General features: G+C 41.9%; 1 protein-coding gene across 1 annotated transcript in view; it reads left to right on the forward strand.

Annotated features, from left to right (window-relative positions):
- MIDEAS (mitotic deacetylase associated SANT domain protein) overlaps window positions 1-15409 on the forward strand; it is a 115488-nt gene extending 100079 nt beyond the window's left edge. Inside the window, exons 11-13 of the mRNA XM_082275502.1 lie at window positions 7698-7892; window positions 11397-11575; window positions 15080-15409. Coding sequence (XP_082131628.1) covers window positions 7698-7892; window positions 11397-11575; window positions 15080-15329 — 624 coding nt within the window. The 3' untranslated portion in view covers window positions 15330-15409. The remainder of the gene's footprint in view (window positions 1-7697; window positions 7893-11396; window positions 11576-15079) is intronic.
- Window positions 15410-16852: the final 1443 nt, after the last annotated feature.

Consider the following 16852-nt stretch of genomic DNA (forward strand, 5'->3'; position numbering starts at 1 on the left):
ATCAGTGCTATATATATGCACTGTTACTGTAAAAATGACACTGGCAGGGAAGGGGTTAATTTTATTGGAGAGGGAGGGGTTAATGTATGCCTGGTGCTACTAACGTGTGGGGGGGGGAAGGTGACTGAGTGAGCCAGGGACAGATCGGATGTTCAGCTATGCTGAACACTGCGATCTGTCACTCCCTGTCACTTAGGAGATCCGCCCGCTCTGTTTACACAGGCGGGCGGATCTCCAAACTTAATTCCCCGACGATCGGGGCAGAGCAGCGGCGATCGCCGCCGCTCCTCCCCTGGCCCGACTCCCGCTGTGAATTAAAACAGCGGGAGCGCGCCTCCGGCGGCGCGCGAGCGCCGCCTACAGGGGAGGAGTCTAGTGACGTAGGTCTACGTCGCTAGACGATAACGAGCCACTGTGCCGCAGTAGCAGCACAGTGGCTAGAGGTAAAGCGGTTAATTCCTTTTTTTTTTTAATACATAGTTTGAGATTCCAGAGTTCAGCTTTTTAACCTTTTTATTACAGTTTGACATTAAAAATAGTTTAATACAAAGTCATCCAGAGTGATGATGTATTGGTAAAGTAGAACTATAGGCCAAACCTTATTATAACCCGTCAGATTTATTTATTTTTTTGCCATCTGTGTCCCATTGAGGAGATTTCCCTTCACTTCCTGTCCCATAGCCAAACTGGAAGTGGGTGGAAATCCCTGCAAATTAAGGGAATTCTTTTGGGACCCCCAGGTCATCTGAACTAGTGTCCCCATTAGAAGATTTCCCCTCTATTACATTTCTGGGGACAACCAAAAATTTGGGATTTTTTTTTTTTTTTACTTTCAATGAAAATGGTAAACAGGACAAATAGAGAGGGTTTAGACAGCATTAAAAACAGACAGTCTTCTAATCCCTCTCCACTCTATCCAAAACTAAAAAAAATGCCTTTAGTTGTACTTTAAAGTGTAAGTTTAGGCAAAAACCTAACTAATGCTAACCCTGCTCTCTGCCACATTTTAACCCTAATCTATGTAACCCTGTAAACCACAATCGCTGTACTTGCCTATCCTGCAGCCGATCTGGTCCAGTCCGATCTGGTCCGGTCTCCAGTGGTGGAAGCTCTGTGCAGGAGAGGACCGACAACGGCTGTGTTATGGCTGGGAAGTGACGTCACCCATAGACTTACTATGGAGCTTTCATTGCCGGCTGCCTCTCCTGCACCCACCTCCACACTGAAGCCACCAGATCTGCTCCAAAAAAGGAGGGCTAGAGATTTTTGCTTTACAGAGTTACATAGATTAGGTTTAGAATGTGGCAGAGAGCAGGTTTTGCCTGAACTTCAACTTTAAGTCTCCATCCCTGATTTGTGCTAATAATCTTGGACACTTCTTTTTTTTTTTTTTTGTAAAGTTACAAAGTTTCTGCACCTAAAAGTTAATCACTTACATTTTTTTTAGTTCTAGCTTGTTTGTACATGATCAGAATGAATCTATTTTTAGCTTGGCCATACATTTTAAAGTTCTGATATTCTGATAGAATTATTTCCAGTGTTAGTCATTTTTTTTCCTTTTACTCATTTATATGCCAGTCTGTGCCAGCCATGTAACCAGCCACGTGTGAGGTTAATCAGAGCGAGGTGCAGCGTGTTTGTGTGCAGTGGCCAACACCAGCTCTAAATGTTACTTTTCATTGTAATGCTGTTTCCATTATAGTGTCACTAAAAAGGCCACGTTGACTTGCCAAAGCAGAGAACCTGATGTCCCAAAACTGAGCCTCCACCTAGACATTCAATCCACAGAAAGTATCAGCTGTGACAAGTGTTTTGGCTGCGGCCCAGCTGGGCGAGTTCCAGGCATTTGGGTGCCAGCCCTAACATGTTGGTTGTATTCATGCAGAGGAAAAAGGGGAGAGTGTCTGCCGAAATAGACAGGGGGATCTCTGATTACACTTCTGCTCCCTCTGTCATGTTGCTTACGTCTGTGCCATGCTGGTGTTAATAGCGAGATCTTCTGTAGAAGCTCAGCGGCTACGGGCTGACAAGTGTTTGGTTGAGACATTCCAATAGCCAGCTATCCTCTACAACCATTTCAGAAGGGTGTGACCTGCTAATCTGCAAACTGCATGTATCAACGTCTGTCTGGGTTGTACTGATTTATACAAATGTCAGCTACTTTTTTAATAATTCAATTATCATTTCACTGAACTGGAACAATATATACAGTGGATATAGAAAGTCTACACACCCCTGGTTAAATGTCAGGTGATGTAAAAAAATGAAACAAAGATTTTAGAACTTTTTCCACCTTTAAATGTGATCCTCTAAATTGTACAAAGCAGTTGAACAACAAACTGAAATATTTTAGGTGGAGGGAAGTAAAAATTAAAAACTAAAATAATATGGTGTATAAAGGTTGAATCGGCGCTAAATCCCATGGATATCATGTATAAATGAATGCATATAAAAATCAAATATATATTTAAGTAAGTGTAAAAAAATTGCAAAAAAATGCAAATGAAAATTGTATCACGTGATCTTCACATAAATAGCATAAAAATGAACAAATAGTAAAAATAAAATTAAAAGTGCTGGTGATGACTCCTGTACATCAATATGTGTACAATAAAATGCTATTTGATAAAATGATAATTAAAGTGCACAAGTGCAAAAGGTGAATGCAACAATATAGTGCTTATATCACAACATAAGCAAAGTGCAAATAAACGTGCTAAAAAGTCCAATTTCAAGCATGAAGTGCAAAACAATGCAGATGCGACTTGTGATCGTGATGTGAGTGACGTAGTATACACTCAATTCCTGAACTTTTCACCTATGTGACTGATATCCACAGTGAACCCAAACACTGGTAAAAATGGCCGCTCTCCTTAAAGTGAATGGTAACAGGCGTAGTGTAACAGCTATGTCTCCTGACAAGCCTTAATCTGATGATCCAGGGGGATGATTGGTGTAGTTAAATGTTGAATCCCCAGCCAAGCCTTTGATCAATAACCAGGGGAAGTGGATGTGGGGATAACCAAACTGCATTCACCAGTCACTCTCCCTCATATGGATGTAAATAAAAGGGGGCTCATGGTGCAGTATATCCACATAATAATTTATTTAAATACATAGTAACTTACATTTAAAAATACATTGTTGCTCTGCTGCAGCTAGCGGTGTATAAGGAAAGAACTACTTCCGGTCACGGCTGTAGACCAGGAAGTGACTTCACCCGGCTCCTTCCAACACGTTGAGTCACACACCTCGCGACTTTTTCAAGGTGTGCAGAAGTGTGCACACCCTTAAACTAATACTTTGTTAAATCACTTTTTGATTTTATTACAGCACTCAGTCTTTTTGGTTATAAGTCTATCAGCATGGCACATCTTGACTTGCCAATATTTGTCCACTCTTCTTTGCAAAAACACTCCAAATCTGTCAGATTGCGAAGACATCTCCTGTGCACAGCCCTCTTCAGATCACCCCACAGATTTTCAATCAGATTCAGTTCTGGGCTCTGGCTGGGCCATTCCAAAACTTTAATCTTCTTCTGATGAAGCCATTCTTTTGTTGATTTGGATGTATGCTTTGGGTCATTGTCATGCTGAAAGATGAAGTTCCTCATCAAGTTCAGCTCATTAGCAGAAGCCTGAAGGTTTTGTGCCAATATTGACTGGTATTTGGAACTGCTGATAAGTCTCTCTACCTTGACTACGTCCCTGTTCCAGCTGAAGAATAACAGCCTCAAAGCATTATGCTGCCACCACCATGCTTCACTGTGGGTATGGTGTTCTTTTGGTGATGTGCAGTGTTGTTTTTGCGCCAAACATATCTTTTGGAATTATGGCCAAAAAGTTCAACCTTGGTTTCATCAGACCATAACACATTTTCCCACATGCTTTTGGGAGACTTCGGATGTGTTTTTGCAAAATTTAGACGGGCTTGGATGTTTTTCTTCGTAAAAAAAAAAAAAGAAAAGCTTCCATCTTGCCACTCTACCCCCTAACCCAGACATATGAAGGAATACGGGAGATTTTTGTCACATGTACCACACAGCCAGTACTTGCCAGATATTCCTGCAGCTCCTTTAATGTTGCTGTAGGCCTCATGGCAGCCTCCCTGACCAGTTGTCTTCTCGTCTTTTCATCAATTTTTGAAGGACGTCCAGTTCTTGGTAATGTCACTGTTGTGCCATATTTTCTCCACTTGATGATGACTGTCTTCACTGTGTTCCATTGTATATCTAATGCCTTGGAAATTCTTTTGTACCCTTCTCCTGACTAATATCTTTCAACAATGAGATTCCTCTGATGCTTTGAAGCTCTCTGTGGACCATGGCTTTTGCTGTAGGATGCAACTAAGAAAATGTCAGGAAAGACCTACTAGAACAGCTGAACTGTATTTGGGGTTAGTCAGAGGCCCTTTATAAGGTGTGCACACTTACCCAACCACATTATTTTAGTTTTTTATTTTTACCCCCCCTCTAAAGTTGTACAGTTTATAGGTCACAAATAAAGGTGGAAAAAGTTCTAAAACGATTTATCTTTGTCTCGTTTTTTTTTTACAACACAAACCTGACATTTTAACAGGGGTGTGCAAATGTCTATCCATTGTATATATTCAGGCATATATTAAAAGGTAGAGTACAGGTTGCAGTAACAGGCAACCTTGTCAGTATTATGCAGCTTGCAATCTAGATCAGTTGGGAACACTACTGAAATCATCCATTTGACCTGTTGCATCAACCTGCTTCTGTCTATTTTTTGGGGATTCCCATTGGTTAAGGATGTAATTACTGATGCAAAGAAAAGCCAATGAACAGAAGCCCTCAATCTTTCACTTACTTGATTAGAGTAACATCAGATCGCATTGACTGCTTTGAGTGTATGCACTTTGTACCTCAGGTTTGTTCTTTGTTATAACTTACAGCATAAGCTTGCCTACGTTGGCTGACATGCATTCTTACTTTATAATATATTATACAGAGGATTAGTCTAGAAAAGTCAATGGCAATGTAGCAGCAGCTTACAGTGTGGAGACTATTGAAAGAAGATCCATTTCTATGAGTTACTGCATACCTTTCTGGTTGGTCATTTATCCCAAGCTGTCCAGCAGAATATGCAATCCCAGCCTCACTGTACATTCCAATATTTCTAAGAAAACTATTTTTATTTCATTATAAATGCAGTATACAGACATTACGGTGAACTGTTTAATTGACGATCAGCCAGTATACTGTTTAAATAGATGACATTTACAATTCGATGACTGCTCGGGGTTCCTCGTATGAAAATCACTGTGCATGTGTATTGGTTGAAGTTCAAAAATTGTTTGGAATAATGCTTGACAGAATAGAGTAAGAGCCGGTTCACACTACCGTGACCAGAAAGTCGCCCCATGAAGGAGCAACGTTTTAGTGCGACTTTAGCATGAGCATGACTTGTGCACTACTTTGAAGAGAATTAAATGATAGGCGACTTTGTCTGTGGGGAATGCCTGGGTAATCTTTTTTTCTTCTTCCTGGAAAGTCTGATCACAGTCGCTTGAAAATAGATAAGGATCCGACTTGGAGGCGACTCCCATTGAAGTCTATATGCACAAGTCGGATAGAGGTCACCTTGAAGTAGTAGAGGAACCTTTTCTGAAGTCTGAGCGACTTCAGTAGTGCATATTAAGACGGCTCTCATTCATTTACATTGAATTTGTAATGACAAGAGACTTGGGGCGACTTGAGGTCACACAAGTCGCGTCCCAAGTCGGAGCAGTGTGAACCGAGTCTAAGAGGCTTATTTATGGTTGTCTTTTAAAGCTGAACTTTGTCACCTATGATGTGAACAGTAGAGAGGCTGACCGAGTGGGACCAAGCTAGACTTTTATGAGAAAAGTCACAATCTGCAAGTAACTTTAAGTGCCGCATTCTTTTGTTCTTTTTTTTTTTTTATATTTAATACATTTTTTATTTTGTTTTCGTAAAGAAATAAACTTACACACAAGTCCCAGCACAAAGAGAATGGACAGTATTCTTTTCATATGCAGCCCAAATTTAAAGAAATCTCAATAGTTTTGTTCAGAATAATGGCCCCCTTTTTCTGCAAGTAGGAGCCATATTTGTGAACCACTGGAGGGACAGTTGGCACTTGGGTAAATGACAAATGGCATTATCCTTTATTGAAATGACATGAAACTCTGTAAAACAGCCAACGCATTTCAGCTGCTAGGCCTTAGTCATGGCTTGTGGCCATATTAACCACTTTACGACTGCCCACCGCACATATACTGTGGCAAGGTGGCCGCTCTGCACTGGATCACCTACCTAGTATGTAACCCGTGCACTGGGGTAGGGAGCGCGCTCCCGCCAACCTGGCTGCGCAGCGATTGGCTGCAGCATACAGCGATCAGCAGGCGCTAGCCAATAATCAGCTCCAGTAATTACCGAAGAGAGCCCTGTGTATGTAAACAAACACAGGGCTTTCTTCTGCAAAGCAGGAAGTAAAAAACATCTTATTGCTTGGTTTAAAACAGCACACATTTAACCCCTTGATTTCCCCTGGTGTTAACCCCTTCCCTGTCATTAGTACAGTGACTTGCATATTTTTAGCACTGATCACTGTATTATTGTCACTGGTTCCCAAACAGTGTCAGGTAGTGTCTGATTGTCCGCCGCAGTATTGCAGTCTCGCTATAAGTTTTTGATTGCTGCCATTACTAGTAAAAAAATAAATTAAAAAATCCCACAGTTTGTAGACGCTATAACTTTTGTGCAAACCAATCAATATACGCTTATTGAGGATTTTTTAACCGAAAACATGTAGCAGAATACTTATTGGCCTAAATTGATGAAGAAATTCAATTTTTTGCATTTTTTTATTGTATGTGTTTTATAGCAGAAAGTAAAAAATGTTTTTTTTTTTTTTCAAAATTGTCGGACTTTTTTTGTTTATAGTGCAAAAAATAGAAAACACAGAGGCGTTCAAATGCCACCAAAAGAAAGCTCCATTTGTGGGCAAAAAGGACATACATTTTATTTGGGTTCAGTGTCGCACAACCGCACAATTGTCAGATAAAATAATGTAGTGCCGTATCACAAAAAAATGGCCTGGTCATGAAGGGGGGTAAATCTTCTGTTGCTGAAGTGGTTAAATGTTCATTTCTCCTGTGTGTTGCAAGTCTAGTCCCTGATACACCCCTTTACTGACATGAGGACACCCTGCCATCAGCTTTCTTATTAACAACTTGCCAGAAATTTCATAGAAATCACAGACTAAGAGGGCATGGCCCGTCTCTGCCTAGACCAACCTATTTACCACCCCTGCATGTCCCTCAGAATGGCACTGATGCAGTGCATGTTGGGAGTTGTAGTTTGAAAGCAGCCACATTGGTAGTAGTTACTGACATTTGCAATCTGTATACTCCTTTATTAATGGTTGTTTTAAAATGTGATGACTGAGAGGTTTGCACTTCTTGTGGTTGGTGAGTTTCAGCTAATAGCAGATTAATCTGTCAGCACTTAGGGACCATTATAAGGTCTGCTTCTACTTGGTGAAAGTTGCTTTCAGATGCTTGAGTATCCCAACTTGTGAATAGTACCTTATACACATAATGAGGTGCAGGTTTGAACATCTCTTTTTATTTTAACGTTTACTTTAACGGCGCTTTAAATGAACTAGCTTATGTCTCCGGATTGATGATGCTTCTGTCTTCCATTATAGAGTTCTCAGCGACTTGCAACAGCTGTCCCGTCCCAAAGAGATTCTTCCAAACAGGAGAGCACACAGGACCCCGATGTGGTGAAAGAGGTAGAGGAGGACACGGTGCAGGTGAAGAAGGAAGAAGATGAGGAGGAGGACAGAAGGCAATCTGCCCCCTCAATAAAAGTCACACAAACCCTACAAGCCAGTGAAATAGTAAGAGCTCTCAAAGTCCTTTTGTTGACCAGTACACCATGAAAGGAAAATGAAAATCTGCCCTAACAGGTTATAATTTTCTGTTTCTGCCCCTATGCTGTACTTGTGTTTACATAACCACCATCGCATACATGAGTACAGCCATCCATGTTAATGACAGGCTGTACACTGCACCTAGGCTGCCTGGGAGGGGAAATACGGCTGCAATTACGCTAAACAGGCTCAACCAACCCGTATGCAAAAAGCCCTTACTGTGTTATTGTACTGGCCAAGTAAAACATTATAAATACTGCATGTGATCATGTAACCCTTCTGTGTCTTCGGATTGGTACTTTCACAAATACATTTTGTATACCCACTCAAGGACCGGGCCTATTTCTGACATTTGTTGTTTACAAGTTAAATTCAGTATTTTTTACTAGAAAATTACTTCGAACCCCCACACAATATTATTATTATTCGGGATTTCTATAGCGCCAGCAGTTTACGCAGCGCTTTACAATATATATATATATATATATATATATATATATATATATATATATGTATGTGTGTATGTGTGTGTGTATATAATATATTTTAGCAGAGAATAAAATGGAGATCGTTGCAATACTTTGTCACATCGTATGTGGGCAGCGGTCTTACAAATGCAACTTTAAAAAAAAAAAAATAATACACTCTTTTGAATTAAAAAAAAGTAAAGTTAGCCCAATTTTTTTTGTATATTGTGAAAGATGTTGTTACGCCAAGGCAATAGGTACCTAACATGTCATGCTTTAAAATTGCGCACGCTCATGGAATGGTGACAAACTTTGGTACCTAAAAATCTCCATAGGCGATGCTTAAAATGTTTTACATGTTACCTGTTTACAATTTCAGAGGAGGTCTAGTGGTAGAATTTTTTCTCTCGCTCTAATTATCGTGGCGATACCTCATGTGTGGTTTGAACACAGTTTACATGTGCGGGCGCAACTTACGTATGCGGTTGCTTCTGTACTTAATCTAATTTCTTATTTATTTTAATTTTTTTATTTTTATACTGTCCCTTTACATTTTTTTGATCACTTTTATTCCTATTACAAGGAATGTAAACATCCCTTGTAATAGAAATAGGCAGGACAGGTCCTCTTTATTGCTAGATTTGGGGTCAAAAAGGCCTTTAGATCTCACATTTACAAAAGCAAAAAAATAAAAATGTAATTTTACATTTACCAAAAAAAAAAATTGCCCCTTTAAGGCCGTTGCTCCGGTCCTCCAAGGGCATAGAGTCGAGTGGGGGCCATCTTGCCTTTACTCGGCTTCCTGCCCATCGCTCCAGGGGATCAGATTGTTTCCCCCTTTAGCGACGGCTCCAGTAAGCACCTCTACTGCTGCCCCTAAAAGTGATCCTGTGGTGAATCCACTGCCAAAATCACTTTTATTGGACGCCGAATCGCCCACTGTTAAAAGAAATATCGGGGTTATGGCAGCTAGCCAGTGGGCAGTCCGGAAGTGGATAATCTATAGATTAGTGAAAAATGTGTCTGCGCAACAAATAAACGTGACTAAAGTGAAGCCAGCTTGAACCTTCTGTGTTAATTCACAGCTAAATCACGAAAAATACTTTATAAGTGTGCAGCGCTACACTTAAAATATACTTCCAAATGATAATCAGTGTAAATCTACGTAAATAAGCCTCAGGGATTATCAAAACAAACCTAATTCAGAAAAAACTGCCTAATACAAAAAAAAACATTTTAAAAGAGCAGTATGGATTTTATTTTTTATAATCATACTTTCCTAGGCAGATGCAGCATTGCATCCCCCGGTGCCTCAAACACTGAGAACTGAGCGATAGAACACCGCCGATCACTCAGTTCTCAGAGCTCCCAGAGCAGAGAGCTGCTGACTGTCAGTCACCGCTGTCTGCTCTGCCCCCCTCCCCCTGCACTCTCTGGAGCGCTGGGCTGTGGAGGGGGGCAGAAGCGGCCAGCTCAGACTCTTTGCCGCTCGCAGAAAGGCTAAGCTGGCTGAGGGTCCAGGCATGTGGGCGGATCTCGACTCCATTGTCGCAATCTTGCCCGAGCCTAGAGTGGCTCTAGCCCGCTGTCTGCTGAAAATGGGTCACAGGAGTGCAGAACGAACTGCACTCCTGTGATCTACAGAAGTACAACCAAACAAGCTTTGGCTGTACTTATTCTTTAAAATATATATATATATATATATATATATATATATATATATATATATATAGATAAGAACAAAATCAAGTCCTTGAACAATACCTTATGTGCTCTGTGTGAATAGTGAAATATTCAACTTCAGATAATTCTAGTTTGCAAACAACTAACTGTTGGCTATACCAATCATGTAAAAAGGCATCTGTCCCTGATTGGTAGACAAAATATGCCAAGAGGGAAAGGAGCGGGACTTTGAGTGATGCCAAAAATCATGTGATCAACAGGAACGTTGTTATATAAAAGTTATACATTTTTTATTGTTAACACATCCTCACAGGTGGGACTCAATGACAGAAGGTTAAAACAACCATTAGGACAATCAAACCCGTGTAGCACATCACAGCATGGACTTAACAGTGTTAGTACACAACAGGGTGCAGTCCCATTGATTCTTGTCCAAAGCTCCTCAGATAATTCTTGTGAACATCCCCTCCAAAACACCTCTGTGCAAAAGTGCTCGCTTCTGAGATTACCTCCACATTCTAAGAGGTCTGAAAAGGCATGAACATATAGTCCATCCAAAGGTAATCCTCTGCGCCTCCACCCATAATGGATAACTACTCCACCACCTCTATTCCAATAGCCTCTATGGAATGTTTACAATGAATGTGGCAATGTACATGCTTATAGCATACTTTAATGGACAAATCGTACCAATGTAGGGCAAACGGACACAGTTGGAGGAGAGCTACGGATAGTGTAGACACTAAACTGTACTATGCATTAATAATAAAGAAATGGAGGTGGTGAAGGCCTGCCTGGGCTACATGCTCGGATAAGAGTCTGATGTGGATTTTGGGTGGGGGGAGCCCGCGCCATTTTTTTTTTTTTTTTGGCATGAGGTCTCCCCTCCAATCTATACCAGACCCTAAGGGCCTGGTGTGGATGGGGGGGGTGACGACACCTCAAACATTTTTTTTTTTGGCTCTTTTGTTTACATTCTGCTTGTCAGCTCCTTAACAACCAATGACTCATCCCTTCTGCTGACAGCAGGGATGAGCCACTGGATGTTAGGATGCCGGTTGGTGTCCTTTCAGAAAGAAGACCTAAAACAGACAAACGGTCCATTTTAGGTCCTCTTTCTGAAAGGACATGGATGTAAATGGATGATCATCTGTTTACATCTGTTTGCCCTTCTTTCACCTCTCAACAGATGAATATAAAATGGACAGGTGGAACGCCTGTGTGAAAGGACCATCACATTCTAATTGTACAGCTTCAGTTTGGTCTCCAAACAATTATATAGTTTTTCTCTAAATGTTTGTGTATTTTTTTTTTTTTTTAGACAAATGACACCTTGATTTTAAGAAGCCAAGACCATGACACATCTGTAACGGAGAAAACCTCCAGGCAAAGGAGCCGAAGTCCACGGGTACAGTTCTCACCAGAGAACACAAGGAAGCCAACACCTCAAAACAAGCCTCCTGCACAAGAGGGCACTTTCCCGTGTAAAAAGTGTGGCAGGTTGGTAATGAACATTGATAAAAAACTTTGCAGCGCATTGTATGGATGATCGTACATTGGGCAATTCAGACATTGCATTTGGCCATCAACATGGTTTAGATGTTTTTCTGAGCCCCCGTTCACATTAGGTCGCTCCGACTTTGGACTTCATAACATGAATGTCTATGCAAGTCACCTCCAGGTCGCCCCGAAGTAGTACAGGACCCTTTTTCTAAGTCGGAGCGACTTGTGTCGCTCCTATTAGAACGGCTCCTGTACTACACAATGGGAGCGACGGTGCACGCCTTGTCAGGCTGACCAAGTTGCCTGACAAGTCGTACCAGTGTGAATGGACAGAGTGAAACATTTGTAAGAATTGTGGATTCAGGACCCAACCTTCAAAGCAAACCTGTAGGGAGGAAAAAGGATGTTGCTGCATAGCGGGCCCCATAATGTTCTCTTCCGTCAGGATCAACCAAATAACCCATGATTACTTGTTCTTGGGGGTATGGGACACATGTATACAGCATATTTACAAGGCAGTGTTCAGTGGGTGAGCAGCCAGTGACAAGGCCCAGTTAGGGGCAAGGGATTTTAGTTATGTTTCAAACCACCTATGGTGGGACCAAATAGCAACTACAGGTTATCCCTTGGCTCCGCTGTCATTAGGCGCTTAGTCGTAGTGTTGTAAATATACTCTGGACTTTTGGTAGTTGAGCGGCTCCATCCTTGTTTTTTTTTTTGCCTTTAATAATAAGGGTTGTGTAGGCAGATGATTTAAACATCCTCAGGAGATTACTATGACCAGAAATGTATCTTTCCTTCATTGGTGCTGGATTTCTAAATTGTTTATACAGCTCTTCACCTCTTAGTCATTCGCCAATGTCCTTTCTGCCTTTTACTAGACATAATGTTTTGTAATATAATGACACCAAGTCACCAGGCAGCTGAAAGACATTACAGCCTATAGAGAGATGTGATCTCCGCTAGGATTACATACATCATGTTCAGTTTAATTTTATTTCTTGATTTGACCAACTGTGTAGGCAGGCCACTTAAAATGATGTTCTGTTTCTGTCAGGGCTCTCTATTTACTTCTGGAACTGTAATACTGACACTCCGTAGCGGATAAATAAAAATTGTGTAGTCACCTAACTATAGCCCTTTTATAGATATTTGCATGATCCACTTTGAGAATACAGCCCTGGCAGACGTGATGTTAGGATCTGCAGAGTGCTGGGTTTCAGAGCTGATAAATTATGACCTGCAATTTGACCCTGGACACATATTACTTATGTGTCGGGGGGGGGGGGGGGGGGTTTAACAACTCTCCAACAGGTTATTCAGTCATTATGAGCACAGTGTGATAATGTCATTGAGGATCAGGGTTTAACAGCCTGCAAAGGATTCATTACCAGAATGTGGGTAAATTGGGATGACCGCACGCTTCCTTTAATCCGAGACACTGGCTCTAAGGTGATAAAACTGCAGACCTCTGTCAGTGAGAGTCAATGTGGTCAGATAGGAACTCGCCAGGTGTTCAGGGTTTTCAGAATGTAAGTAGCGCCATGATAACAATCCAAAAAAAAAACGTGGGAGGACATCAAAAGCCATTCTGAGATTTTCCCATTCTGTCTGAAAAGTTTGATCAGTTGATGTTCAGTCAGTCTTTTTTTATTCTGCAAACTTATAAAATTTGGAGTTTCCAAACAGAAAATCGTGTTGAAGTCAATGGGAATCCAAAACCTGCTGCAAAAAAGTGGGTGTTGCAGAGCACGTAACGCTGAAAAATTGTTCAGGTTGGTTTGGGGACTCCTGGCAGCACTGCCTTAGTAGATGATGTGGCCAAAAAACAGCCTGAGCCACGCTATAAAATTCTACCAGAAATACTAAAATAGAAGGGTAGAATCTGGTGGCATTGGCAGTCAAGCTAAGTGTGCTCAGACAACAGTAAAAGCAGACTTAAAGCGGAGATTTACCCAAAAGGGGAAGCTCCACTTGTCTGACTCCCCCTGGCTGTCACTTTCTGCTCAGTTTGCCGTGGTAAAGTAAGCCAGAAATTTGGCCTCCCTCCTTCCCTATGCGATTTGTGCATGCGCAATAGGACACCGGCTGTGAACCCGCAAGGCTTCACTACCGGTTTTCCCTAGCCAAGATGACCGCACCAGCACCCGAGAGCTGATTCAAGAATCAGCTTGGGTGAGGACACCGCTGGATCCCTGGACAGGTAAGTACCCTAATCGTAAAAGTCAGCAGCTAAAGTATTTGTAGCTGCTGACTTTTTTTTTGGGGGGGGGGGGGCGGAACTCCTTTAAGGCGGAAGCAGTCTTTGGTCCCTTTCTCTCTGAAGCCTTTTGGGAATCCAAATTGTAAAAAAATAAGACTTAAAGCAGAGTTCGCCCTCCCTCCAAACATTAAAAGTTAGCAGCTACAAATACTGTAGCTGCTGACTTTTATAATTGGGGCACTTACCTGTCCAAGCATCCAGCGGCGTCCTCACCCGAGCCTTATCTTGAATCCGCTTCCAAGCAGAATTTCCCCCTTTTAAAGTAGAAGTTCAGCTTAAAATGAACAAACTCTAATACTGGCTGCCACATTTTAAGACTAAGCTATCTAGCCCTGTAAAGAAGAAAATCGCTTTACATACCCTTTCTGAAGTTGGTCCGGTCCTACGCTGAGCTGTCAGCGGCAGCTCCTGTGTGTGGGAGTGTGCAGGAGGAGCAGCTGACAACGGCAGCCCCATAGTAACTCTGAGTGATGTCACTTCCCTTTGTTGGCTGTCTCCTGCACAAGGCATCCGGACTGGATCGACTTCAGAAAAGGTATATATCATGATTTTTGCTTTACAGGATTAGATAGGTTAGTCTTAGAATGTGGTTGCCAGTAGATTCAGAGATAGTTCGTTTTAGGCTGAACTTCCACTTAAAATTCTTGAATAGCACAAAACAATTAAAATAGTATCGCTCAAATGCCCCTCCAAACTTGTGTCAGTCAGATCAGCATGTGAAAGAAACTGGTGCAAGACAGACAGAAACGCCTTGTCAGACTCCAGTAGACTTTAACAAAATGGTGGCCGTCTGCACACAGACACCGACTCCCTCTTGCATAAATGTAAGAGGCCCTCTATGATTAAGCCCCGAAAAGGGCAAAACACATCTGAGAAGTTCTCTACAGGGGTAGAACAGGAGCTGAAGCAATCTTTTGCCCATCTCATTTACATTTATGCAACGGGAGTCGGTGTGTGTGTACAGACAGCCACCATTTTGTTGAGGACTTAAATTCAGATTCAATTTGGGACATCTTAATTCATGAATTTCTGTCCAAATCTAACCTCAACCTAATTTCAGGATCAACTATTTATCACATATACAAAACTGCACAAAGTTAGCCCTTCATCATGTGTGAGTCCTTAACCGGTGGAGTGCAAACCACATCTCTTATGGAAGAAAGAAAACCTTTTAAAAACTGCTATGTCATTAATAATTATTTCGATAAAATTGTAAACCTGATCTCTTCTTTATGCAGGGTCTTCTTCAAAGTAAAAAGCCGAAGTGCACATATGAAGAGCCATGCAGAGCAGGAGAAAAAAGCTGCGGCCCAGAGGCAAAATGAAGCTGCAGCCGCAGCAGCAGCAGCTGCGGCGGCACAGGCGGCACGAGCTGCATTACATGCCAGGTCTCGGAGAATGGAGAGCAGCGACAGCGGAAGCAGCAGCGACAGTAGTTGCGAGAGCAGCAGTGAAAGCAGCGACAGTTCAGACGATGGAGACATGTAAGCAGAGCTCCAAGCCAGAACAGTGAGGCTGGACCCTCGCTCTATTCCCTACACAGCCCCACAAAAAGATTTTTTTTTCACACTGTTGACAGTTTCTGTCTGGATCAAACTCATAAACGTGTAAAGTGGACTCAGAACTTTTTATCTTAAATTAACTATTTATTGGGAAATCCGTATATAATTTACCATGTTTCGGAGATGAAAGAATTATTTTTTATTTTACACACGTGCCTGTAAAGACAAGTTACTTAAAGAAGAAAAAAAACTTTTTCAACGCTTTTTTTTTTTCGATTCCTTTCCTTTGAAAGGAGGATTTTTGCTGAAAAGAAACATTTCTTTTGTGGACCTTTGTGTTTTATATATATATATATATATATATATATATCTCGCCTCATTAGGTGAAATACATCAGTTATAATTCTCTTGTAATATTCACTGTATTTCGATGATGAATTTTGCACATGAGTGTGATGCTAAATATTCCTATAGGAGGTTATCCATGTAATACAAACCTTTCCTGGATCAAGGCCTCCTGTTTTGTGCATTATTAGCGGGTATGTTTATCACACACAAAGCGGAGATGTCACTTTACTGTGTGGTTTGGGGTTCAATTTGATCCAGGAGTTTTATATTCCAGAAAGTCCTTTAAACGACATACTGCAGTTTTTGCTGACCTATATTTACTGTACATCTCAGAAGTCAGTATTGATTGCAGAGGTAAAGATTGGCTTTTTTTTAATTTTATTATAGATTACAGTTTATCAGTCCCAACTTCAGGAATATCAAAAATTCACCTCTGCAGTGGGGCCACCACTAGGGGTAGAGAGATGAGGAGAAATTCTTACCCTTTTCCACAATCCAGCAAGGTTCCTCCAGGGTTGCGATGGGTCCCCCACAGTTGCCTCTTTAATAGGATGACCAGATGCCCCCGGATTGAGGACACTGTCCCTGGACCAAGAATGTCCCGGGTTTTGTCCCCAGATTCAGGACCGCATTAATGTAGACAGGGCATCCCTATGTTGGCTGGTGGCCCAGATGCAGACACCCCTTGCTGGACGATCTCACTGCTGCTTCTGCTGCTTTTCAGTGGAGGAGTGGAAGAGCCAAAAATTGACTGTGTGGAGGGCTGAGACTGGGAGGAGAGCAGATATGGGGGGGGGGGGTCTATTTGTACACAGGTGAGGGCAGTGGGGGAGCAGGGGTCAGAGCTGCAGCTGCATGGAGAGATGGAGAGTTTAGCCATTGTGGGGGAAGGGCTAAGAGGTGGGTGCAGAGATAATCTGTAATATTAGGGTGCAGAGGTGAGCTATGGATGTGGGGGCAGAAGTGTCATCTGTGCATAGCAAACCTCTGAATTCTGCACTCTATGCCTAACACCCTCCTGTGTATTATGTAGTCCTGTGCCCAGCGCTCTGTGTATCATGCAGTCCTGAACCCAGCGCTCTGTGTATCATGCAGTCCTGAACCCAGCGCTCTGTGTATCATGCAGTCCTGAACCCAGCGCTCTGTGTATCATGCAGTCCT

Source organism: Pelophylax lessonae, assembly GCF_965119305.1.
Source record: "Pelophylax lessonae genome assembly, chromosome: 13".
NCBI lineage: Eukaryota > Metazoa > Chordata > Amphibia > Anura > Ranidae > Pelophylax > Pelophylax lessonae.